Raw genomic sequence first — 25,898 nt, 5'->3', positions numbered from 1 at the left:
ATTTGGTTGGTTTCTTGAGTAGGAGTCAGCCAGTGGATAGGGATGAGGGAAAGGAGGAATGGAGGAAGGTCTCCAGAGACCTAGCTAGCAAAAATACAGTACTAGACCACAACAGATAAAGACAAACAAATTATACTTATCACTCCTGGAGATATCAGTAGTCCACTATCAGGAGTGAGGCCGGTTGGATGTACTGCCAAATTCTCTTAAACAACATTGGAGGTGGCTAATGGTAGAGAAATTAACATTACATTTTCTGGCAACAGCTCTGTTGGACATTCCTGCTGTCAGCATGTCAATTGCATGCTCCCTCAATGTGATGCATCTGTGGCATTGTGTTGGATGACAAAACTGCACATCATTACAAGATACACCTGTGTAATGATCATGCTGTTTAATCAGCTTCTTGATATGCCACACCAGTCAAGTGGATGGATTATCTTGGAAAATAAGAAATGCTCACTAACAGATATGTAAACAAATTTGTGCACAACATTTGAGAGAAATTAGCTTTTTGTGCGTATGAAACATTTCTGGGATTTTTTATTTCAGCTCATGAAACATGGGACCAATGCTTTACATGTTGCTTTTCTATTTTTGTTCATTGTATAATTATGACTATTTGCTACATGACGGGAGGAGAGTATTATAGAATTAGTACTACTTTGGCATGTTGAATCATCCATGTTACGGTTCCTGGTCAAAAGCAGTTCACTAAATAGGTAATAGGGAGCTATTTGGGACGCACACCCTGTCTGCTCCACAGAGATCCAGCCACATCCTGTCTGCTCCACAGAGATCCGGCCACACCCTGTCTGCTCCACAGAGATCCAGCCACATCCTGTCTGCTCCACAGAGATCCAGCCACATCCTGTCTTCTCCACAGAGATCCAGCCACACCCTGTCTGCTCCACAGAGATCCAGCCACACCCTGTCTGCTCCACAGAGATCCAGCCACATCCTGTCTGCTCCACAGAGATCCAGCCACATCCTGTCTTCTCCACAGAGATCCAGCCACACCCTGTCTGCTCCACAGAGATCCAGCCACACCCTGTCTGCTCCACAGAGATCCAGCCACACCCTGTCTACAAACAGACAACATCTGTAGAATAACTGATACAAACATTCTCAGCAGATTCCGTCTGGCCTTAGTCATCACCCACAAGTCCAGACATGTCCTCTGCTCTGCTTTCCTGTTTTCCCTTCTCCCCTCCTCTCCTTTCATCTGTTCCCTATGTTCTCCTCTATTATCCCCTCCTCTCCCCTCTCCTCCTCCCCTCTCCTCTCTCCACCTCTCCTCTCCTCTTCCCTCCTCTAATCTCCTCTTCCATCCTCTTCCCTCCTCTCCTCTTCCCACCTCCTCTCTCCTCTTCCCTCCTCTTCTCTTCCCTCCTCTCCACTTCCCTCCTCTCCTCTTCCCACCTCTCCTCTTCCCACCTCTCTCCTCTCCTCTCCTCTCCTCTCCTCTCCCCTTCTCCTTACTTCACTCTCTCTGCCTCGATCTTTCTTTCTCAAATGTTCCTCTCAGTTTTCTCTACTTGCTCCATGGTCGACTGTTGTCCTTAGTGTTGTGTTGTCCTCAGTGTTGTGTTGTCCTCAGTGTTGCGTTGTGTTGTCCTCAGTGTGGCGTTGTGTTGTCCTCATTGTTGTGTTGTCCTCAGTGTTGTGTTGTCCTCGGTGTTGTGTTGTCCTCAGTGATGTGTTGTCCTCAGTGTTGTGTTGTCCTCAGTGATGTGTTGTCCTCAGTGTTGTGTTGTCCTCAGTGTGGCGTTGTGTTGTCCTTATTGTTGCATTGTGTTGTCCTCAGTGCTGCGTTGTGTTGTCCTCAGTGTTGAATTGTGCTGTCCTCAGTGTTGCATTGTGTTGTCCTCAGTGTTGCGCTGTGCTGTCATCAGTGTTGCGTTGTGTTGTCCTCAATGTTGTGTTGTCCTCAGTGTTGTGTTGTCCTCGGTGATGTGTTGTCCTCAGTGTTGCGTTGTCCTCAGTGTTGTGTTGTCCTCGGTGTTGTGTTGTCCTCAGTGTGACGTTGTGATGTCCTTAGTGTTGCGTTGTGTTGTCCTTAGTGTTGTTTTTTGTTGTCATCCATGTTGCGTTGTGTTGTCCTCAGTGTTGCGTTGTGTTGTCCTCAGTGTTGCGTTGTGTTGTCCTCAGTGTTGTGTTGTGTTGTCCTCAGTATTACGTTGCGTTGTCCTCAGTGTTGCGTTGTGTTGTCCTCAGTGTTGCGTTGTGTTGTCCTCGATGTTGCGTTGTGTTGTCCTCAGTGTTGCGTTGTGTTGTCCTCAGTGTTGTGTTGTGTTGTCCTCTGTTGCGTTGTGGTGTCCTCAGTGTTGTGTTGTGTTGTCCTCAGTGTTGTGTGGTGTTGTCCTCAGTGTTGCATTGTGTTGTCCTCAGTGTTGTGTTGTGTTGTCCTCAGTGTTGCGTTGTGTTGTCCTCAGTGTTGTGTTGTGTTGTCCTCAGTGTTGTGCTGTCCTCTGTGTTGCATTGTGTTGTCCTCAGTGTTGCGCTGTGTTGTCATCAGTGTTGCGTTGTGTTGTCCTCAATGTTGTGTTGTCCTCAGTGTTGTGTTGTCCTCAGTGATGTGTTGTCCTCAGTGTTGCGTTGTGTTGTCCTCAGTATTGTGTTGTCCTCGGTGTTGTGTTGTCCTCAGTGTGGCGTTGTGTTGTCCTTAGTGTTGCGTTATGTTGTCCTCAGTGCTGCGTTTTGTTGTCATCCATGTTGCGTTGTGTTGTCCTCAGTGTTGCGTTGTGTTGTCTTCAGTGTTGCGTTATGTTGTCCTCAGTGTTGCGTTGTGTTGTCCTCAGTGTTGTGTGGTGTTGTCCTCAGTGTTGCGTTGTGTTGTCCTCAGTGTTGTGTTGTGTTGTCCTCAGTGTTGTGTTGTCCTCAGTGTTGCGTTGTGTTGTCCTCAGTGTTGTCCTCAGTGTTGTGTTGTGTTGTCCTCAGTGTTGCGTTGTCCTCAGTGTTGTGTTGTGTTGTCCTCAGTGTTGTGTTGTGTTGTCCTCAGTGTTGCGTTGTGTTGTCCTTAGTGTTGCGTTGTCCTCAGTGTTGTGTTGTGTTGTCCTCAGTGGTGTGTTGTCCTCAGTGTTGTGTTATCCTCAGTGTTGTGTTGTGTTGTCCTCAGTGTTGTGTTGTGTTGTCCTCAGTGTTGTGTTGTCTGATGTCTTTCTATTGTTTCTTGTTCTTTAATGATGTTGCTGTTGTTTGGATTTTCTATGGTGGTCAGAAAAATTCCATTGCCTCATGCCAAACAGAATTGCATTCAATTGAGCACCAACATAACCACCCAACACAAAATGTAATTGCTGTGTAATTTCAACCATGTAAAGGCTCTCTCTTTTGCAGCAGTGCTGTGTGATGCAGGTGAAGGCCTGTGGTACAGTGGTAGTGCAGGTTGTCATTGGATCTAGATCTGCAGCTGCCGTGTTGCTCGCAGTGACCCTATGTGGAGTACATATCATGTTTGGGAGGCTATGAAAGACATTGTGGTTTCTGTGACTATGTCTGGGCTTGGCCCTGCACTGGCTGAGCAATCAGCCACATGTTTGGGCTTTGTGTGTAGCCTTTCAGCCAGCCCTTCCCTCTTGTGACTTCCCTCTCTCTCCCTCTCGCTCTCTCTCTCTCGCTCTCTGTCTCTCTCTCTCTCCCCTGTCTCTTTAGTTCTCTCTTGCTCTCTCCCTCTCTCTCATGCTCTCTCTCTCTCTCTCTCGCTCTCTGTCACTCTCTCTCTCCCCTGTCTCTCTCTTTCTCTCTTGCTCTCTCCCTCTCTCTCATGCTCATGCTCTCACTCTCTCATGCTCTCTCTCTCTCTCTCTCTCTCTCTCTCTCTCTCTCATGCTCTCACTCTCTCTCTCTCTCTATCTCTCTCTCTCTCTCTCTCTCTCTCTCTCTCTCTTTATTGGCATGGGAAACATATGTTTACGTCGCCAAAGAAAGTGAAATAGATAATAAACAAAAGTGAAACAAACAATAAAAATGAACAGGAAACATTACACTCGCAGAAGTTCTAATAATAAAGATATTTCAAATGCCAAATTATGCCTATATACAGTGTTGTAACGGTGTGCAAAAGGGAAAATAAGTAAACATAAATATGGGTTGTATTTACAAAAGTGTTTGTTCTTCACTGGTTGCTCTTTTCTTGTGGCAACAGGTCACAAATCTTGCTGCTGTTATTGCACACTGTGGTATTTCACCCAATAGGGAGTTTATCAAAATTGGGTTTATTTTCAAGTTCTTTGTGGGTCTGTGTTATCTGAGGGAAATATGTGTCTCTAATATGGTCATACATTTGGCAGGAGGTTATGAAGTGCAGCTCAGTTTCCACCTCATTTTGTGGGCAGTGTGCACACGGCGGCCTTTCTCAATAGCAAGGATACTTTCACTGAGTCTGTACGTTGTCAAACATTTCCTTAATTTTTGGTCAGTCACCGTGGTCAGGTAATCTGCCACTGTGTACTCTCTGTTAAGGGCCACATAGCACTCTAGTTTGCTAAATGTTTTTGTAAATTCTTTCCAATGTGTCAAGTAATTATCTTTTTGATTTTGTTGGGTCTAATTGTGTTGCTGTCCAGACCTGGCCCAGGTCTGACAGAATCTGTGCAGAAGATCTAGGTGCTGCTGTAGGCCCTCCTTGTTTTTAATTTAAATTATATTTTTTATTTAACCTTTATTTAACTAGGCAAGTCAGTTAAGAACAAATTCTTATTTACTTATTTACGGCCTACCCCGGCCATACCCGGACGATGCTGGGCCAAATTGTGCGCCACCCTATGGGACTCCCAATCATGGCCGGATGTGATACAGCCTGGTTGGGGACAGAAGCACCAGATCATCAACAAACAGTAGATATTTGACTTCAGATTCTAGTAGGGTGAAGGCCAGGTGCTGTAGACTGTTCTAGTGCCCTCGCCAATTCGTTGATATACAGTGGGGCAAAAAAGTATTTAGTCAGCCACCAATTGTGCAAGTTCTCCAACTTAAAAAGATGAGAGAGGCCTGTAATTTTCATCATAGGTACACTTCAACTATGACAGACAAAATGAGAGAAAAAAATCCAGAAAATCACATTGTAGGATTTTTAATTAATTAATTTGCAAATTATGGTGGAAAATAAGTATTTGGTCAATAACAAAAGTTTATCTCAATACTTTGTTATATACCCTTTGTTGGCAATGACAAAGGTCAAACGTTTTCTGTAAGTCTTCACAATGTTTTCACACACTGTTGCTGGTATTTTGGCCCATTCCTCCATGCAGATCTCCTCTAGAGCAGTGATGTTTTGGGGCTGTTGCTGGGCAACACGGACTTTCAACTCCCTCCAAAGATTTTCTATGGGGTTGAGATCTGGAGACTGGTTAGGCCACTCCAGGACCTTGAAATGCTTCTTACAAAGCCACTCCTTCGTTGCCCGGGCGGTGTGTTTGGGATCATTGTCATGCTGAAAGACCCAGCCACGTTTCATCTTCAATGCCCTTGCTGATGGAAGGAGGTTTTCACTCAAAACCTCACGATACATGGCCCCATTCATTCTTTCCTTTACACGGATCAGTCGCCCTGGTCCCTTTGCAGAAAAACAGCCCCAAAGCATGATGTTTCCACCCCCATGCTTCACAGTAGGTATGGTGTTCTTTGGATGCAACTCAGCATTCTTTGTCCTCCAAACACGACGAGTTGAGTTTTTACTAAAAAGTTATATTTTGGTTTCATCTGACCATATGACATTCTCCCAATCTTCTTCTGGATAATCCAAATGCTCTCTAGCAAACTTCAGACGGGCCTGGACATGTACTGGCTTAAGCATGGGGACACGTCTGGCACTTTAGGATTTGAGTCCCTGGCGGCATAGTGTGTTACTGATGGTAGGCTTTGTTACTTTGGTCCCAGCTCTCTGCAGGTCATTCACTAGGTCCCCCTTGTGGTCCTGGGATTTTTGCTCACCGTTCTTGTGATCATTTTGACCCCACGGGGTGAGATCTTGCGTGGAGCCCCAGATCGAGGGAGATTATCAGTGGTCTTGTATGTCTTCCATTTCCTAATAATTGCTCCCACAGTTGATTTCTTCAAACCAAGCTGCTTACCTATTGCAGATTCAGTCTTCCCAGCCTGGTGCAGGTCTACAATTTTGTTTCTGGTGTCCTTTGACAGCTCTTTGGTCTTGGCCATAGTGGAGTTTGGAGTGTGACTGTTTGAGGTTGTGGACATGTGTCTTTTATACTGATAACAAGTTCAAACAGGTGCCATTAATACAGGTAACGAGTGGAGGATAGAGGAGCCTCTTAAAGAAGAAGTTACAGGTCTGTGAGAGCCAGAAATATTGCTTGTTTGTAGGTGACCAAATACTTATTTTCCACCATAATTTGCAAATTAATTAATTAAAAATCCTACAATGTGATTTTCTGGATTTTTTTCTCTCATTTTGCCTGTCATAGTTGAAGTGTACCTATGATGAAAGGCTTCTCTCATCTTTTTAAGTGGGAGATCTTGCACAATTGGTGGCTGACTAAATACTTTTTTTCCCCACTGTATATGTTGAAGAGGGTGGGGCCTAAGCTGCGTGTTCTGTGTTTTATGGACATTTTAACCACACACTTGTTGTTTGTGTACATGGTTTTTATAATGCCGTATGTTTTTCCCCCAACACCACTTTCCATCAATTTGTATAGCAGACCCTCATGCCAAATTGAGTCGAAAGCTTTTTGAAATCAACAAAGCATGAGAAGACTTTTCTTTTGTTTTGGTTTGTTTGTTTGTCAATTAGGGGGTGCAGGATGAATAAGTGGGCTGTCGTACGGTAATTTGATAAAAAGACAATTTGACATTTGCTCAGTACATTATTTTCACTGAGGACATCCATAATTCTGCTGTTAATGATAATGGCGTGGATTTTCCCAAGGTTGCTGCAAATCCCCCAGAAGTTAATGGGGTCAAATTTGTCTCCACTTTTGTGGATTGGGGTGATCAGTCCTTGGTTCCAAATATTGGGGAAGATGCCAGAATTGAGGATGATGTTAGAGTTTAAGTATAGCCATTTGGCATTTGTGATCTGTATATTTTATCATTTCATTGAGGATACCATCAACCCCACAGGCCTTTTTGGGTTGGAGGGTTTGTATTTTGTCCTGTAGTTCATTCAATGTCATTGGAGAATCCAGTGGGTTCTGGTAGTCTTTAATAGTTGATTCTAAGATTTGTATCTGATTATGTATATGGTTTGCTGTTTGTTTCTTATAGAACCAAAAAGATTGGAGTAGTGGTTTATCCATACATTTCTGTTTTGGATAGATAACTATTCGTGTTGTTGTTAGTTTAGAGTTTTCCAATTTTCCCAGAAATGGTTAGATTCTATGTATTCTTCAATTATATTGAGCTGATTTCTGATGCGCCCGTCCTTCTTTTCCCGTAGTGTATTTCTGTATTGTTTTAGTGATTCACCATAGTGAAGGCGTAGGCTCAGGTTTTCTGGGTCTCTATGTTTTTGGTTGGATAGGTTTCTCAATTTCTTTCTTAGGTTTTTGCATTCTTCAACAAACCATTTGTCATTGTTGTTAATTTTATTTTGTTGCCTGCTTGACATTTTTAGATTTGATAGGGAAGCTGAGAGGTGAAACATACTGTTTAGCTTTTCTACTGCCAAGTTTACACCTTCACTATTGCAGTGAAACATCTTGTCCAGGAAATTGTCTAGAAGGGGTTGAATTTGTTGTTGAATCCCCCCCCTCCTCCTCTCTATATCTTTCTCTCTGTCTATCTCTCTCTTTCTCTCTGTCCAGCTGTCTAGCAAACCCAGTTCTATCCAGGCTGCAGTTCTCAATCAAATGAAATAGTTAAAGGGGAACCAATTTCCTTGCTTAATACGGAACACACTATGTGTTTATTTTTTTGAGAAGTAAAGTTTATTTCTGGTGTTCTTTTATTGCAGAAGATTCCCTCTCACAGAGTGATTTGACATTTGTGCCTCTTGTGGTGACTGTGGAGGCTCTTGTCAGATCCCGCTGTGGGTCGGTTGTGCCAAGAGTGCAGCGCCACTTTTGACACAAACACCCCCATGCTACCGCAGCCGCAGCTATGGCAGACACAGCCAGCAGGCAAAAGCCACGGAGCCTCAGAGGGTACTACTGTAGGCCTATCTAGGGGTAATACTGCAAGCCTATCTACGGGTACTACTGTAGGCATATCTACAGCTACTACTGTAGGCCTTTCTACAGGTACTACTGTAGGCCTATCTACGGGTACTACTGTAGGCCTATCTACGGGTTCTACTGTAGGCCTATCTACGGGTTCTACTGTAGGCCTATCTACGGGTACTACTGTAGGCCTATCTACGGGCACTACTGTAGGCATATCTACAGCTACTACTGTAGGCCTATCTACGGGTACTACTGTAGGCCTATCTACGGGTACTACTGTAGGCATATCTACAGCTACTACTGTAGGCCTATCTACGGGTACTACTGTAGGCCTAACTACGGGTACTACTGTAGGCATATCTACAGCTACTACTGTAGGCCTATCTAGGGGTACTACTGTAGGCCTATCTACGGGTTCTACTGTAGGCTTATCTACGGGTTCTACTGTAGGCCTATCTACGGGTACTACTGTAGGCCTATCTACGGGCACTACTGTAGGCATATCTACAGCTACTACTGTAGGCCTATCTACGGGTACTACTGTAGGCCTATCTACGGGTACTACTGTAGGCCTAACTACGGGTACTACTGTAGGCATATCTACAGCTACTACTGTAGGCCTATCTAGGGGTACTACTGTAGGCCCATATACGGGTACTGCTGTAGGCCTATCTACGGGTACTACTGTAGGCCTATCTACAGGTTCTACTGTAGGCCTATCTAGGAGTACTACTCTAGGCCTATCTACAGGTACTACTCTAGGCCTATCTACAGGTACTACTGTAGGCCTATCTAGGGGTACTACTGTAGGCCCATATACGGGTACTGCTGTAGGCCTATCTACAGGTTCTACTGTAGGCCTATCTAGGAGTACTACTGTAGTCCTATCTCTGTGCCATAGAGAGAAGTGTAGACATTTACATTTGAGTAATTTAGCAGGTGCTCTGAATGAGAGCGGTACTTACAGTAGTGACAAGTGTACCAAAGTAGCACACTTTAGAGAAGTGTACTACAGTGTCTCTGTGTTTTGAAAGAAAGGAAATACCATGTTGCTATGTCACGGAATAACCGTAGCTCTATTTTTCAAAGAGGGAGTGTTTGACGCCAATTACTGTGTCTCTGTATTTTTCTACACCATTATAACAGAGTTGATCAGTGGCCTCTGTATTAGAAAGGGGTTCTGTCTGTGGTCTGGCAGGTGGCTAAGGTCCGTTAGACATCCCTCTTCAGAACATACTCTGAACAGGGACAGAACACTTTCCAGGAAGGTTTTTCTTTCCTTCCACCTTTTTTTTAGGTTTTTGTTGTTAAATACCCCCTACCACATCTTTCTTTCCTTGCTTTACCACATTAGCTTTCAGTCTTTTTTGCTTTTTAATTTGTTTGTGAGACACTCCTCCCCTCCCAATGTCTTTCTGCATTGCCAGGCAACGGATCTCTGGAAGGAATTCCTAGACCTCAGTAAATCTCTTCTGGCACACGAGCGCAAACATTATTCTTTCTTAAACGAGAAAGTTAAGTGCTTTAAATTCACATCGCTCATAAGGAGGAAAGAAGGAAGAAGAATGTTTTTCATTGACTTCTGTAATAAAATCCCCCCTTTTTTTCTGGAGACGGAGAGGCACCTGGGAGCCATGTTTTGTCACTAGGAGGCGCTGTTTTGGGGTTGATACTCACACAGCACAGCAACGCACGTTTTCTCTCAGGGTGGTAAGAAAATAAATAATAGAATGCAGTTTGTTCCTATGGATATTCCGTCTCTATGAATGAGTGTTTCTCCATCCCCGGGTCCAAATGAGCAGGCTTTTAGAAATGTGGTCACCCACCATGTATGGTCTGAATGTTGGGGATATGAATAGAGGTTTGTTGGGCTGGGCAGCCCTCCCTCGGAGGAACACGTACTGCCTGCATGTTCCCTCTCTAAACTTTACAGTTTGTGTTACTTGTAGATCCCAGATTGACCTGTTTGTATATGCAGGCAGTGGCAGAGAACAGAGCTTGTTTATCTTTCAGACTGATGTCATTCTCAAATCAAATCAAATCTTATTTGTCACATACACATGGTTAGCAGATGTTAATGTGAGTGTAGCGAAATGCTTGTGCTTCTAGTTCCGACAATGCAGTAATAACCAACGAGTAATCTAACCTAACAATTCACAACAACTACCTTATACACACAAGTGTAAAGGGATGAAGAATATGTACATAAAGATACATGAATGAGTGATGGTACATAACGGCATAGACAAGATGCAGTAGATGGTATAGAGTACAGTATATACATATGAGATGAGTAATGTAGGGTATGTAAACAAAGTGGCATAGTTTAAAGTGGCTAGTGATACATGTATTACATAAAGATGCAGTAGATGATATAGAGTACAGTATATACATATGAGATAAATAATGTAGGGTATGTAAACATTATATTAAGTAGCATTGTTTAAAGTGACTAGTGATACATGTATTACATAAAGATGGCAAGATGCAGTAGATGATATAGAGTACAGTATATACATATGAGATGAGTAATGTAGGGTATGTAAACATTATATAAAGTGGCATTGTTTAAAGTGGCTAGTGATACATTTTTACATACATTTTTCCATTATTGAAGTGGCTGGAGTTGAGTCAGTGTGTTGGCAGCAGCCACTCAATGTTAGTGGTGGCTGTTTAACAGTCTGATGGCCTTGAGATAGAAGCTGTTTTTCAGTCTCTCGGTCCCTGCTTTGATGCACCTGTACTGACCTCGCCTTCTGGATGATAGCGGGGTGGACAGGCAGTGGCTCGGGTGGTTGTTGTCCTTGATGATCTTTATGTCTTTCCTGTGACATCAGGTGGTGTAGGTGTCCTGGAGGGCAGGTAGTTTGCCACCAGTGATGCGTTGTGCAGACCTCACTACCCTCTGGAGAGCCTTACGGTTGTGGGCAGAGCAGTTGCCGTACCAGGCGGTGATACAGCCCGACAGGATGCTCTCGATTGTGCATCTGTAAAAGTTTGTGAGTGCTTTTGGTGAAAAGCCGAATTTCTTCAGCCTCCTGAGGTTGAAGAGGTGCTGCTGCGCCTTCTTCACCACGCTGTCTGTGTGGGTGGACCAATTCAGTTTGTCCGTGATGTGTACGCCGAGGTACTTAAAACTTACTACCCTCTCCACTACTGTCCCGTCGATGTGGATAGGGGGGTGCTCCCTCTGCTGTTTCCTGAAGTCCACAATCATCTCCTTTGTTTTGTTGACGTTGAGTGTGAGGTTATTTTCCTGACACCACACTCCGAGGGCCCTCACCTCCTCCCTGTAGGCCGTTCTGTCATTGTTGGTAATCAAGCCTACCACTGTAGTGTCGTCTGCAAACTTGATGATTGAGTTGGAGGCGTGCATGGGCACGCAGTCGTGGGTGAACAGGGAGTACAGGAGAGGGCTCAGAACGCACCCTTGTGGGGCCCCAGTGTTGAGGGTCAGCGGGGTGGAGATGTTGTTACCTACCCTCACCACCTGGGGGCGGCCCGTGAGGAAGTCCAGTACCCAGTTGCACAGGGCGGGGTCGAGACCCAGGGTCTCGAGCTTGATGACGAGTTTGGAGGGTACAATGATGTTGAATGCTGAGCTGTAGTCGATGAACAGCATTCTCACATAGGTATTCCTCTTGTCCAGATGGGTTAGGGCAGTGTGCAGTGTGGTTGAGATTGCATCGTCTGTGGACCTATTTGGGCGGTAAGCAAATTGGAGTGGGTCAAGAGTGTCAGGTAGGGTGGAGGTGATATGGTCCATGACTAGTCTCTCAAAGCACTTCATGATGACGGAAGTGAGTGCTACGAGGCGGTAGTCGTTTAGCTCAGTTACCTTAGCTTTCTTGGGAACAGGAACAATGGTGGCCCTCTGGAAGCATGTGGGAACAGCAGACTGGGATAAGGATTGATTGAATAAGTCCGTAAACACACCAGCCAGCTGGTCTGCTTATGCTCTGAGGACGTGGCTGGGGATGCCGTCTGGGCCTGCAGCCTTGCGAGGGTTAACACGTTTAAATGTTTTACTCACGTTGGCTGCAGTGAAGGAGAGTCCACAGGTTTTGGTAGCGGGCCGTGTCAGTGGCACCGCAAAGCGAGCAAAGAAGTTGTTTAGTCTGTCTGGGAGCAAGACATCCTGGTCCGCAACGGGGCTGCTTTTCTTTTTGTAATCTGTGCTAACATAATTGCAAAAGGGTTTTCTAATGATCAATTAGCCTTTTAAAATGATTAACAGGAGTGATGGTTGCTGATACTGGGCCTCTGGACGCCTATGTAGATATTCCTTGAAAAATCCTCAATTTCCAGCTACAATAGTCATTGACAACATTAGCAATATCTACACTGTATTTCTGATAAATGTTATGTTATTTTAATGGACAAAAAATTTGCTTTTCTTTCAAAAACAAGGACATTTCTAAGTGACCCCAAACCTTTGATTGGTAGTGTACGTGCATAGGAAGGAAATCAATGAAAACAAAGAGGGGAGACAGAATGGAAAATCGAAAGGAGGGTTGAATAAGAGGAAAGAGGAGGATGGAATTTGGCACATCTGTTACCTTGGTAGTCCTCTTAATTATGCCTGAGGCTGTGGAGGTGGAGAGGTGGTCAGAGATGAGTCTGTCTGTATGTCTAAGTCCAAAATGGCACCTCATTCCCTACATAGTGCACTACTTTTGACCAGCGACCATAAAATAGCCCTATGAGCCCTGCCCTGCCCTATGAGTAGTGCACTACATACTCTTCATAAATCGATACTGTCATTTCATATATATTTAAAGAATGGAGTTTGGATGCTTCTCAAAGGTCTTTCATTCAGACTGTTAACATTATCAAGTCAGACCAATGTCCTAAGGACAAGAGTTCCATATATATTTAAAGAATGCAGTTTGCATGCTTCTCGAAGTTCTTTCATTCAGACTGATAACGTTATCAAGTCAGACCAATGTCCTAAGGACAAGAGCTATGACCAGATGTTTTCAATCCAGTTATGAAACTATGTTGTTTTGATGATTTGTGTCTCCTCCTTGTGTTCTGACCGTCCTTTAACAGAATGTATGATTTGTTACAAATGGCACCCCATTCCCTATATAGTGCACTTCCTTTGACCAGGGCCCTGGTCAGAAGTAGTGCACTATGTAGGGAATAGGGTGCCATTCAGGACTCACATGTAGTTAGATTATATATTTTGCACTGGCTGAAGAGGAATGTTGAAATTGGTTTTGGATACCCCAGATTTACTGCTCTCAAACGTTTGTAAATAATTTACGAGTTGATTGGTTTGCCACAGAATCTCAATAAACACAATTCCGGTATGTGTTGCACAACACATAATAAGCTTCTGTAGCTAAGTAATTGGGGAAATATTTTTATTTGATTTGGATAAAACATGCAAAAGGGATTCATGTTACACCATTGCAGTGAAATTGAAGTAAAATTCTAAACCAAATTGAATTTATTTTAAATTGTATAAATTATTTTATTCCATTCCTCATGTGACACATTTCAATTGGATTGAAATGTGTAATTTATTTTGGAATCCAACTCAGTACAGTTTATCTATGTATGAAATACGGGGTCGTGCACTATAAGATTTATGTATGTATGATATATGGGGTCATATAGTATAGGGTTTATCTATGTATGAAATACGGGGTCGTGCACTATAAGATTTATGTATGTATGATATATGGGGTCATATAGTATAGGGTTTATCTATGTATGAAATACAGGGTCATACACTATAAAATGTATTTTTGTATGAAATATGGGAACATTCAGTATAGGGTTTATCTATGTATGAAATACGGGGTCATACACTATAAGATTTATGTATGTATGATATATGGGGTCATATAGTATAGGGTTTATCTATGTATGAAATACGGGGTCGTGCACTATAAGATTTATGTATGTATGATATATGGGGTCATATAGTATAGGGTTTATCTATGTATGAAATACGGGGTCATACACTATAAGATTTATGTATGTATGATATATGGGGTCATATAGTATAGGGTTTATCTATGTATGAAATACGGGGTCGTGCACTATAAGATTTATGTATGTATGATATATGGGGTCATATAGTATAGGGTTTATCTATGTATGAAATACAGGGTCATACACTATAAAATGTATTTTTGTATGAAATATGGGAACATTCAGTATAGGGTTTATCTATGTATGAAATACGGGGTCATACACTATAAAATGTATCTTTGTATGTAATACAGGGTCACACAGTATAGGGTTTATCTATGTATGAAATACGGGGTCATTCAGTATAGGGGTTATATATGTATGAAATAGAGGGTCATTCAGTATAGGGTTTATCTATGTATGATATATGGGGTCATTCAGTATAGGGTTTATCTATGTATGAAATAGAGGGTCATTCAGTATAGGGTTTATCTATGTATGAAATAGAGGGTCATTCAGTATAGGGGTTATATATGTATGATATATGGGGTCATTCAGTATAGGGGTTATATATGTATGAAATAGAGGGTCATTCAGTATAGGGTTTATATATGTATGAAATAGAGGGTCATTCAGTATAGGGTTTATATATGTATGAAATAGAGGGTCATTGCGTATAGGGTTTATATATGTATGAAATAGAGGGTCATTCAGTATAGGGTTTATCTATGTATGATATATGGGGTCATTCAGTATAGGGTTTATCTATGTATGAAATAGAGGGTCATTCAGTATAGGGGTTATATATGTATGAAATAGAGGGTCATTCAGTATAGGGTTTATATATGTATGAAATAGAGGGTCATTCAGTATAGGGTTTATATATGTATGAAATAGAGGGTCATTCAGTATAGGGGTTATATATGTATGAAATAGAGGGTCATTCAGTATAGGGTTTATCTATGTATGATATATGGGGTCATTCAGTATAGGGTTTATCTATGTATGAAATAGAGGGTCATTGCGTATAGGGTTTATATATGTATGAAATAGAGGGTCATTCAGTATAGGGTTTATCTATGTATGATATATGGGGTCATTCAGTATAGGGTTTATCTATGTATGAAATAGAGGGTCATTGCGTATAGGGTTTATATATGTATGAAATAGAGGGTCATTCAGTATAGGGTTTATCTATGTATGATATATGGGGTCATTCAGTATAGGGGTTATATATGTATGAAATAGAGGGTCATTCAGTATAGGGTTTATCTATGTATGATATATGTACTAAACTACTCGTTTTTTGGGGTACCTGTACTGTACTTTACTATTTATATTTTTGACAACTTTTACTTTTACTTCAATACATTCCTAAAGAAAATGATGTACTTTTTACTACATACATTTTTACTGATAATTGTTACACGATAATGTTACACGATAATGGTCCAATTCACATACTAATTAAGGGAACATCCCTGGTCATCCCTACTGCCTCTGATCTGGCAGACTAACGGACTCACGAAACACATTCTTTGATAATAAATGATGTGTTGGAGTGTGCCCCTGGCTATCCGTAAATTAAAAAGATTACCTTAATATAAGGAATTTGAAACTATTTATACTTTTACTTTTGGTACTTAAGTATATTTTAGCAATTACATGTATGTTTGATACTTAAGTATACAGTTGAAGTCGGAAGTTTACATACACTTAGGTTGGAGTCATTAAAACTTATTTTTCAACCACTTCACAAATTTCTTGTTAACAAACTATAGTTTTGGCAAGTCGGTTAGGACATCTACTTTGTGCATGACACAAGTAATTTTTCCAACAATTGTTTACAGACAGATTATTTAACTAATAATTCACTGTATCACAATTCCAGTGGGTCAGAAGTTTACATACACTAAGTTGACTGTGCCTTTAAACAGCTTGGAAAATTCCAGAAAATGGTGTCATGGCTTTAGAAGCTTCCGGTAGGCTAATTTACATAATTTGAGTCATTTGGAGGTGTACCTGTGGATTTATTTCAAGGCCTACCTTCAAACTCAGTGCCTCTTCATTTGACATCATGGGAAAATCAAAAGAAATCAACCAAGACCTCAGAAACAAATTGGAGACCTGAAGGTACCACGTTCATCTGTACAAACAATAGTACTCAAGTATAAACACCATGGGATCACTCAGCCGTCATACCACTGATGAAGGAGACGAGTTCTGTCTCCTAGAGATTAACGTACTTTAGTGCGTAAAGTGCAAATCAATCCCAGAACAACAGCAAAGTACATTGTGAAGATGCTGGAGGAAACATGTACAAAAGTATCTATATCCACAGTAAAACGAGTCCTATATCGACATAACCTGAAAGGCCGCTCAGCAAGGAAGAAGTCACTGCTCCAAAACTGCCATTTAAAAGCCAGCCTACAGTTTGCAACTGCACATAGGGACAAAGATCGTACTTTTTGGAGAGATGTCCTCTGGTCTGATGAAACAAAAATAGAAATATTTGGCCATAATGACCATCATTATGTTTGGAGGAAAAAGGGGGAGGCTTGCAAGCCGAAGAACACCATCCCAACCATGAAGCACGGGGGTGGCAGCATCATGTTGTGGGGGTGCTTTGCTGCAGAGGGGACTGGTGCACTTCACAAAATAGATGGCATCATGGATTTATTGAAGCAACATCTCAAGACATCAGTCAGAAAGCTAAAGCTTGGTCGCAAACGTGTCTTCCAAATGGACAATGACCCCAAGCACACTTCCAAAGTTGTGGCAAAATGGCTTAAGGACAACAAGGTCAAGTCATTGGAGTGGCCATCACAAAGCCCTGACCTGTGGAAAATGTGTTGGCAGAACTGAAAAAGCGTGTGCAAGCAAAGAGGCCTACAAACCTGACTCAGTTACACCAGCTCTGTCAGGAGGAATGGGCCAACATTTACCCAACTTATTGTGGGAAGCTTGTGGAAGGCTACCTGAAATGTTTGACCAAAGTTAAACAATTTAAAGGCAATGCTACCGAATACTAATTGAGTGTATGTAAACTTCTGACCCACTAGGAATGTGATGAAAGAAATAAAAGCTGAAATAAATCATTCTCTCTACTATTATTCTGACATTTCACATTCTTAAAATAAAGTGGGGCTCGTAACTGACCTAAAACAGGGCATTTTTACTAGGATTAAATGTCAGGAATTGTGAATAACTGAGTTTAAAAGTATTTGGCTGTTAATGTTAACTTCCGACATCAACTGAATGTAAAGTAGTCTTTTACTGGGTAAACTTTCAATTTTACTTGAGTCATGTTCTATTAAAGTATCTTTACTTTTACTCAAGTATGACAATTGGGTACTTTTTCCACCACTGAGTAATCAACAGCCACAGCCTCCGCCTGCTATTACGCTGTGGATGAATCACCACAGAAATAAAACATCTGGCTTAGATAGCAACATTTCTGTGCATGGTGATTATATATGGAGTTTGTTAAACACCACTCGTTTTAGCCCTGACAATGTTTTTCCTGGAGTTTCCCCCACATCCTCGCCTTCCTCCCATGTCAGGCAGTTACAACGTCTGCTTCCCAAATGGCACCCTATTCCCTCAACTGTATAGTGTACTACTTTTTAACACAGCTCTATGGGTCCTGGTCAAAAAGAGTGCACAATAAAGGGAATAGGATACCATTTGGGAAGCAACCAACGTCCTGAACTATTATATTACCAAAGTACTGGACATGTACATTCCACCAAAGGGTATGAATAAGGTCTGTATGTTTGTCCTAGATGGCATCTTTCTTACATTTTAATCATTTAGCAGACACTCTTATCCAGTGCCACTTAGTGCATACATTCTCACACTGGTCCTCTGTGGGAATCAAACCCACAACCCTGGCTTTGCAAGGACCATGCCCTACCAACTGAGCCACATGGGACCTCACGGGCCCTGGTCAATAGTAGTGTACTATAAAGTGAATAGGAGGCCATTTGGGAGGCAAGTCCATATGTGTGTGATCTTATTATGTTTTAGAACCCTTTCCTCTCTGCCTCTACAGTTGCTGCGTCTGGTGACGGTGCCTGAGAAGCGCTGGAGAGCCCGGTCAGGTGGGGGTCAAGGGCCGGAGGGCCGGAGCACGGGAGAAGAGGAGGACGAATGGTTTGAGAGTGGCGATTGTGATGACGAGGATGACTGTGCTGGGGTGTCGGGGCTCGGGCCGCCCCCTCACCGTAAACGGTTACGTATCTTTGCAGGTCAGTCAGACAAACGCCGCCATGTGTTCACTTTTCTTTTAGACACAACTCCAGTCCCTGAAGGTCACTGTCCTTCTGGTTTTGTGTGTCTCTGATAAGTTAAGACAGGGAGGCAAATACTCAATTAAAGGTCACACTGAGTAAAGTAGCAGCAGTAGCTGACAAGCTAAAGAGGAGAACATTCTGGCTAAGGCCATCCAGTGTTGGAGCAGCATCTCCCCCCATTATCAGGAGCATGGAGAAGAGGGGTGTTGAGATCTCCTGGTCCAGACCACTGGAAGTGGTGGACCTGCTGGATTCCTGCTTTAACCCCGGGACCCCTGGACTCACTCCCCAGAACCCTGGCCTCACTCCCAATAACCCTGGTCTCACTCCCCAGGCCGCTGGCCTCACTCCCAATAACCCTGGTCTCACTCCCCAGGCCGCTGGCCTCACTCCCAATAACCCTGGCCTCACTCCCAATAACCCTGGTCTCACTCCCAATAACCCTGGCCTCACTCCCAATAACCCTGGTCTCACTCCCCAGGCCGCTGGCCTCACTCCCAATAACCCTGGTCTCACTCCCAATAACCCTGGCCTCACTCCCAATAACCCTGGTCTCACTCCCCAGGCCGCTGGCCTCACTCCCAATAACCCTGGTCTCACTCCCAATAACCCTGGTCTCACTCCCAATAACCCTGGTCTCACTCCCAATAACCCTGGTCTCACTCCCAATAACCCTGTTCTCACTCGCCAATAACCATTGCCTCACTCCCAATAACCCCGGGTCTCACTCCCAATAAGCATTGGCTCACTCCCAATAACCATGGCCTCACTCCCAATAACCCTGGGCTCACTCCCAATAACCCTGGGCTCACTCCCAATAACCCTGGTCTCACGCCCAATAACCCTGGCCTCACTCCCCAGAACCCTGGCCTCACTCCCCAGAACCCTGGCCTCACTCCCCAGGTCCCTGGCCCCACTCCCCAGAACCCTGGCCTCACTCCCCAGAACAATGACGTCACTCACCAGGCCCCTGGCCTCACTCCCCAGAACCCTGGCCTTACTACCCAGGCCCCTGGCCTCACTCCCCAGAACCCTGGCCTCACTCCCCAGAACCCTGGCCTCGCTCCCCAGCCCACTGGTCTCACTCCCCAGAACCCTGGCCTCACTCCCCAGAACCCTGGCCTCACTCCCCAGGCCCCTGGCCTCACTCCCCAGAACCCTGGCCTCACTCCCAATAACCCTGGTCTCACTCCCCAGGCCGCTGGCCTCACTCCCAATAACCCTGGTCTCACTCCCAATAACCCTGGTCTCACTCCCAATAACCCTGGTCTCACTCCCAATAACCCTGGTCTCACTCCCAATAACCCTGTTCTCACTCCCAATAACCATGGCCTCACTCCCAATAACCCCGGGTCTCACTCCCAATAAGCCTTGGCTCACTCCCAATAACCATGGCCTCACTCCCAATAACCCTGGGCTCACTCCCAATAACCCTGGTCTCACTCCCAATAACCCTGGCCTCACGCCCAATAACCCTGGCCTCACTCCCCAGAACCCTGGCCTCACTCCCCAGAACCCTGGCCTCACTCCCCAGGTCCCTGGCCCCACTCCCCAGAACCCTGGCCTCACTACCCAGAACAATGACGTCACTCATCAGGCCCCTGGCCTCACTCCCCAGAACCCTGGCCTCACTCCCCAGGCCCCTGGCTTCACTCCCCAGAACCCTGGCCTCACTCCCCAGAACCCTGGCCTCGCTCCCCAGCCCCCTGGCCTCACTCCCCAGAACCCTGGCCTCACTCCCCAGAACCCTGGCCTCACTCCCCAGAACCCTGGCCTCACTCCCCAGAACCCTGGCCTCACTCCCCAGAACCCTGGCCTCACTCCCCAGGCCCCTGGCCTCTCTCCCAATAACCTGGGTCTCACTCCCCAGGCCCCTGGCCTCACTCTCCAGAACCCTGGCCTCACTCCCCAGAACCCTGGCCTCATTCCCAAGGCCCCTGGCCTCACTCCCCAGGCCCCTGGCCTCACTCTCTAGAAGCCTGGTCTCACTCCCCAGGCCCCTGGCCTCACTCTCTAGAAGCCTGGCCTCACTCTCCAGAACCCTGGCCTCACTCCCCAGAACCCTGGCCTCATTCCCAAGGCCCCTGGCCTCACTCCCCAGGCCCCTGGCCTCACTCTCTAGAAGCCTGGTCTCACTCCCCAGGCTCCTGGTTTCACTTCTTCCCTGCCCAATGAACCCAAATCTCTGCCACAACAACCAACCCTGTCAGGAGGACAACTCCCTTGGCCTGGGTGTTTGCTCAGCTGAACTGGCTTTGTGTCCGTGTATCATAGCCTCTTGTTCCTGATCTCGCTCTGTTGTTTCCACTTCTTCTTCTGTTTCTTTTCTTTGAATGGTTTGTTGCTTTTGTTCTGTGTTGGGTTGAGAGAGAACGTCGATTCTTTCTTTCGTAACGGCGGATGGCTGGTTGACGGTGGGTGAGGAGGTCAAGAGGCTACTGGTTGAGGTGAGCTCTGAGCTGGCTATGTGAGGAAGCCTTCTACTTCCTACCACACGGTAACTCTGTTTGACCAGAGTGGCAATACTTACAGACACACATAAAACTCTCTGCTCTGTCCCTGTCAGGATCTTTGACAGTGAGTCAGATTCACAGCAATACAAATCCAATATTTTCACCAATTAATTGTTATTAATTCTCCACAAACTCATATCATGTGCACACAGTTTTTTCCCTATTTTTTCTCATAAATGTAACTAACAGCTGGCCATCAAGGTGAATACAACACCTCATATTGACTGAACGAAGCGCAACAGCAATTCAAGTGGAACTTGTGAACCAAAACCACACTCAGGATTAGCCCTAAAGAGGCAATGGTTGCACGTTACTTCAGAATTTCAGTCTTCAGGCTACAAAGTATTGCTGTTTATTTTAGTTTTTTGCCTTCCAATGAATGACTGATGTAGACCTCTGAAACCAAGTGTGTCCACCCCTCTCTGAGGTATCAGCAACATGGGTTTATTCTCTCTCTGAGGTATCAGCAACATGGGTTTATTCTCTCTCTGCGGTGTCAGCAACATGGGTTTATTCTCTCTCTGAGGTGTCAGCAACATGGGTTTATTCTCTCTCTGAGGTATCAGCAACATGGGTTTATTCTCTCTCTGCGGTGTCAGCAACATGGGTTTATTCTCTCTCTCTCTCTGGGGTGTCAGCAACATGGGTTTATTCTCTCTCTGGGGTGTCAGCAACATGGGTTTATTCTCTCTCTGGGGTGTCAGCAACATGGGTTTATTCTCTCTCTGGGGTGTCAGCAACATGGGTTTATTCTCTCTCTGGGGTGTCAGCAACATGGGTTTATTCTCTCTCTGGGGTGTCAGCAACATGGGTTTATTCTCTCTCTCTGGGGTGTCAGCAACATGGGTTTATTCTCTCTCTCTGAGGTGTCAGCAACATGGGTTTATTCTCTCTCTCTCTCTGGGGTGTCAGCAACATGGGTTTATTCTCTCTCTGGGGTGTCAGCAACATGGGTTTATTCTCTCTCTGGGGTGTCAGCAACATGGGTTTATTCTCTCTCTCTGGGGTGTCAGCAACATGGGTTTATTCTCTCTCTGGGGTGTCAGCAACATGGGTTTATTCTCTCTCTGGGGTGTCAGCAACATGGGTTTATTCTCTCTCTCTGAGGTATCAGCAACATGGGTTTATTCTCTCTCTCTGAGGTGTCAGCAACATGGGTTTATTCTCTCTCTCTGAGGTATCAGCAACATGGATTTATTCTCTCTCTCTGGGGTGTCAGCAACATGGGTTTATTCTCTGTCTCTGGGGTGTCAGCAACATGGGTTTATTCTCTCTCTCTCTCTGAGATTTCAGCAACATGGGTTTATTCTCTCTCTCTGGGGTGTCAGCAACATGGGTTTATTCTCTCTCTGTGGTGTCTGCAACATGGGTTTATTCTCTCTCTAGGGTGTCAGCAACAAGGGTTTATTCTCTCTCTGGGGTGTCAGCAACATGGGTTTATTCTCTCTCTTTCTCTGAGATGTCAGCAACATGGGTTTATTCTCTATCTCTCTCTCTGGGGTGTCAGCAACATGGGTTTATTCTCTCTCTCTCTGGGATGTCAGCAACATTGGTTTATTCTCTCTCTGGGGTGTCAGCAACATGGGTTTATTCTCTCTCTTTGGGGTGTCAGCAACATGGGTTTATTCTCTCTCTGGGGTGTCAGCAACATGGGTTTATTCTCTCTCTGGGGTGTCAGCAACATGGGTTTATTCTCTCTCTGGGGTGTCAGCAACATGGGTTTATTCTCTCTCTGGGGTGTCAGCAACATGGGTTTATTCTCTCTCTGGGGTGTCAGCAACATGGGTTTATTCTCTCTCTGGGGTGTCAGCAACATGGGTTTATTCTCTCTCTCTGGGGTGTCAGCAACATGGGTTTATTCTCTCTCTCTGAGGTGTCAGCAACATGGGTTTATTCTCTCTCTCTCTCTGGGGTGTCAGCAACATGGGTTTATTCTCTCTCTGGGGTGTCAGCAACATGGGTTTATTCTCTCTCTGGGGTGTCAGCAACATGGGTTTATTCTCTCTCTCTGGGGTGTCAGCAACATGGGTTTATTCTCTCTCTGGGGTGTCAGCAACATGGGTTTATTCTCTCTCTGGGGTGTCAGCAACATGGGTTTATTCTCTCTCTCTGAGGTATCAGCAACATGGGTTTATTCTCTCTCTCTGAGGTGTCAGCAACATGGGTTTATTCTCTCTCTCTGAGGTATCAGCAACATGGATTTATTCTCTCTCTCTGGGGTGTCAGCAACATGGGTTTATTCTCTGTCTCTGGGGTGTCAGCAACATGGGTTTATTCTCTCTCTCTCTCTGAGATTTCAGCAACATGGGTTTATTCTCTCTCTCTGGGGTGTCAGCAACATGGGTTTATTCTCTCTCTGTGGTGTCTGCAACATGGGTTTATTCTCTCTCTAGGGTGTCAGCAACAAGGGTTTATTCTCTCTCTGGGGTGTCAGCAACATGGGTTTATTCTCTCTCTTTCTCTGAGATGTCAGCAACATGGGTTTATTCTCTATCTCTCTCTCTGGGGTGTCAGCAACATGGGTTTATTCTCTCTCTCTCTGGGATGTCAGCAACATTGGTTTATTCTCTCTCTGGGGTGTCAGCAACATGGGTTTATTCTCTCTCTTTGGGGTGTCAGCAACATGGGTTTATTCTCTCTCTGGGGTGTCAGCAACATGGGTTTATTCTCTCTCTGGGGTGTCAGCAACATGGGTTTATTCTCTCTCTGGGGTGTCAGCAACATGGGTTTATTCTCTCTCTGGGGTGTCAGCAACATGGGTTTATTCTCTCTCTCTGGGGTGTCAGCAACATGGGTTTATTCTCTCTCTCTGAGGTGTCAGCAACATGGGTTTATTCTCTCTCTCTCTCTGGGGTGTCAGCAACATGGGTTTATTCTCTCTCTGGGGTGTCAGCAACATGGGTTTATTCTCTCTCTGGGGTGTCAGCAACATGGGTTTATTCTCTCTCTCTGGGGTGTCAGCAACATGGGTTTATTCTCTCTCTGGGGTGTCAGCAACATGGGTTTATTCTCTCTCTGGGGTGTCAGCAACATGGGTTTATTCTCTCTCTCTGAGGTATCAGCAACATGGGTTTATTCTCTCTCTCTGAGGTGTCAGCAACATGGGTTTATTCTCTCTCTCTGAGGTATCAGCAACATGGATTTATTCTCTCTCTCTGGGGTGTCAGCAACATGGGTTTATTCTCTGTCTCTGGGGTGTCAGCAACATGGGTTTATTCTCTCTCTCTCTCTGAGATTTCAGCAACATGGGTTTATTCTCTCTCTCTGGGGTGTCAGCAACATGGGTTTATTCTCTCTCTGTGGTGTCTGCAACATGGGTTTATTCTCTCTCTGGGGTGTCAGCAACATGGGTTTATTCTCTCTCTTTCTCTGAGATGTCAGCAACATGGGTTTATTCTCTATCTCTCTCTCTGGGGTGTCAGCAACATGGGTTTATTCTCTCTCTCTCTGGGATGTCAGCAACATTGGTTTATTCTCTCTCTGGGGTGTCAGCAACATGGGTTTATTCTCTCTCTTTGGGGTGTCAGCAACATGGGTTTATTCTCTCTCTGGGGTGTCAGCAACATGGGTTTATTCTCTCTCTGGGGTGTCAGCAACATGGGTTTATTCTCTCTCTCTCTGAGGTTTCAGCAACATGGGTTCATTCTCTCTCTTTGGGGTGTCAGCAACATGGGTTTATTCTCTCTCTCTCTGAGGTTTCAGCAACATGGGTTCATTCTCTCTCTTTGGGGTGTCAGCAACATGGGTTTATTCTCTCTCTGGGGTGTCAGCAACAAGGGTTTATTCCCTCTCTGGGGTGTCAGCAACAAGGGTTTATTCTCTCTCTGGGGTGTCAGCAACATGGGTTTATTCTCTCTCTGGGGTGTCAGCAAATGGGTTTATTCTCTCTCTCTCTCTGAGGTTTCAGCAACATGGGTTTATTCTCTCTCTGGGATGTCAGCAACATGGGTTTATTCTCTCTCTCTGGGGTGTCAGCAACATGGGTTTATTCTCTCTCTGGGGTGTCAGCAACATGGGTTTATTCTCTCTCTCTGAGGTATCAGCAACATGGGTTTATTCTCTCTCTCTGAGGTGTCAGCAACATGGGTTTATTCTCTCTCTCTGAGGTATCAGCAACATGGGTTTATTCTCTCTCTCTGGGGTGTCAGCAACATGGGTTTATTCTCTGTCTCTGGGGTGTGAGCAACATGGGTTTATTCTCTCTCTCTGAGGTTTCAGCAACATGGGTTTATTCTCTCTCTCTGGGGTGTCTGCAACATGGGTTTATTCTCTCTCTGGGGTGTCAGCAACAAGGGTTTATTCTCTCTCTGGGGTGTCAGCAACATGGGTTTATTCTCTCTCTTTCTCTGGGATGTCAGCAACATGGGTTTATTCTCTCTCTCCCTCTCTCTGGGGTGTCAGCAACATGGGTTTATTCTCTCTCTCTCTGGGATGTCAGCAACATTGGTTTATTCTCTCTCTGGGGTATCAGCAACATGGGTTTATTCTCTCTCTCTCTGGGGTGTCAGCAACATGGGTTTATTCTCTCTCTTTGGGGTGTCAGCAACATGGGTTTATTCTCTCTCTGGGGTGTCAGCAACATGTGTTTATTCTCTCTCTTTGGGGTATCAGCAACATGGGTTTATTCTCTCTCTCTCTGGGGTGTCAGCAACATAGGTTTATTCTCTCTCTCTCTGAGGTTTCAGCAACATGGGTTTATTCTCTCTCTCTCTCTGAGGTTTCAGCAACATGGGTTCATTCTCTCTCTTTGGGGTGTCAGCAACATGGGTTTATTCTCTCTCTGGGGTGTCAGCAACAAGGGTTTATTCTCTTTCTCTCTCTGAGGTGTCAGCAACATGGGTTTATTCTCTCTCTGGGGTGTCAGCAACATGGGTTTATTCTCTCTCTCTGGGTTGTCAGCAACATGGGTTTATTCTCTCTCTGGGGTGTCAGCAACAAGGGTTTATTCTCTCTCTGGGGTGTCAGCAACATGGGTTTATTCTCTCTCTCTCTCTGAGGTGTCAGCAACATGGGTTTATTCTCTCTCTGGGGTGTCAGCAACA

At 44.7% G+C, this 25,898-nt stretch overlaps 1 protein-coding gene across 1 annotated transcript in view; it reads left to right on the top strand.

The window, feature by feature from the left end:
- LOC139390561 (glypican 3) overlaps window positions 1–25,898 on the top strand; it is a 418,603-nt gene that overhangs the window by 230,614 nt on the left and 162,091 nt on the right. The window contains exon 7 of the mRNA XM_071137764.1: window positions 18,103–18,298. Within this exon, the coding sequence (XP_070993865.1) occupies window positions 18,103–18,298 (196 nt within the window). The remainder of the gene's footprint in view (window positions 1–18,102; window positions 18,299–25,898) is intronic.

Source organism: Oncorhynchus clarkii, chromosome 31, assembly GCF_045791955.1.
Source record: "Oncorhynchus clarkii lewisi isolate Uvic-CL-2024 chromosome 31, UVic_Ocla_1.0, whole genome shotgun sequence".
Classification (NCBI taxonomy): Eukaryota; Metazoa; Chordata; class Actinopteri; order Salmoniformes; family Salmonidae; genus Oncorhynchus; species Oncorhynchus clarkii.
Note: the sequence above shows the minus strand (reverse complement) of the source record. Positions and strands in the feature narration are given on the sequence as shown.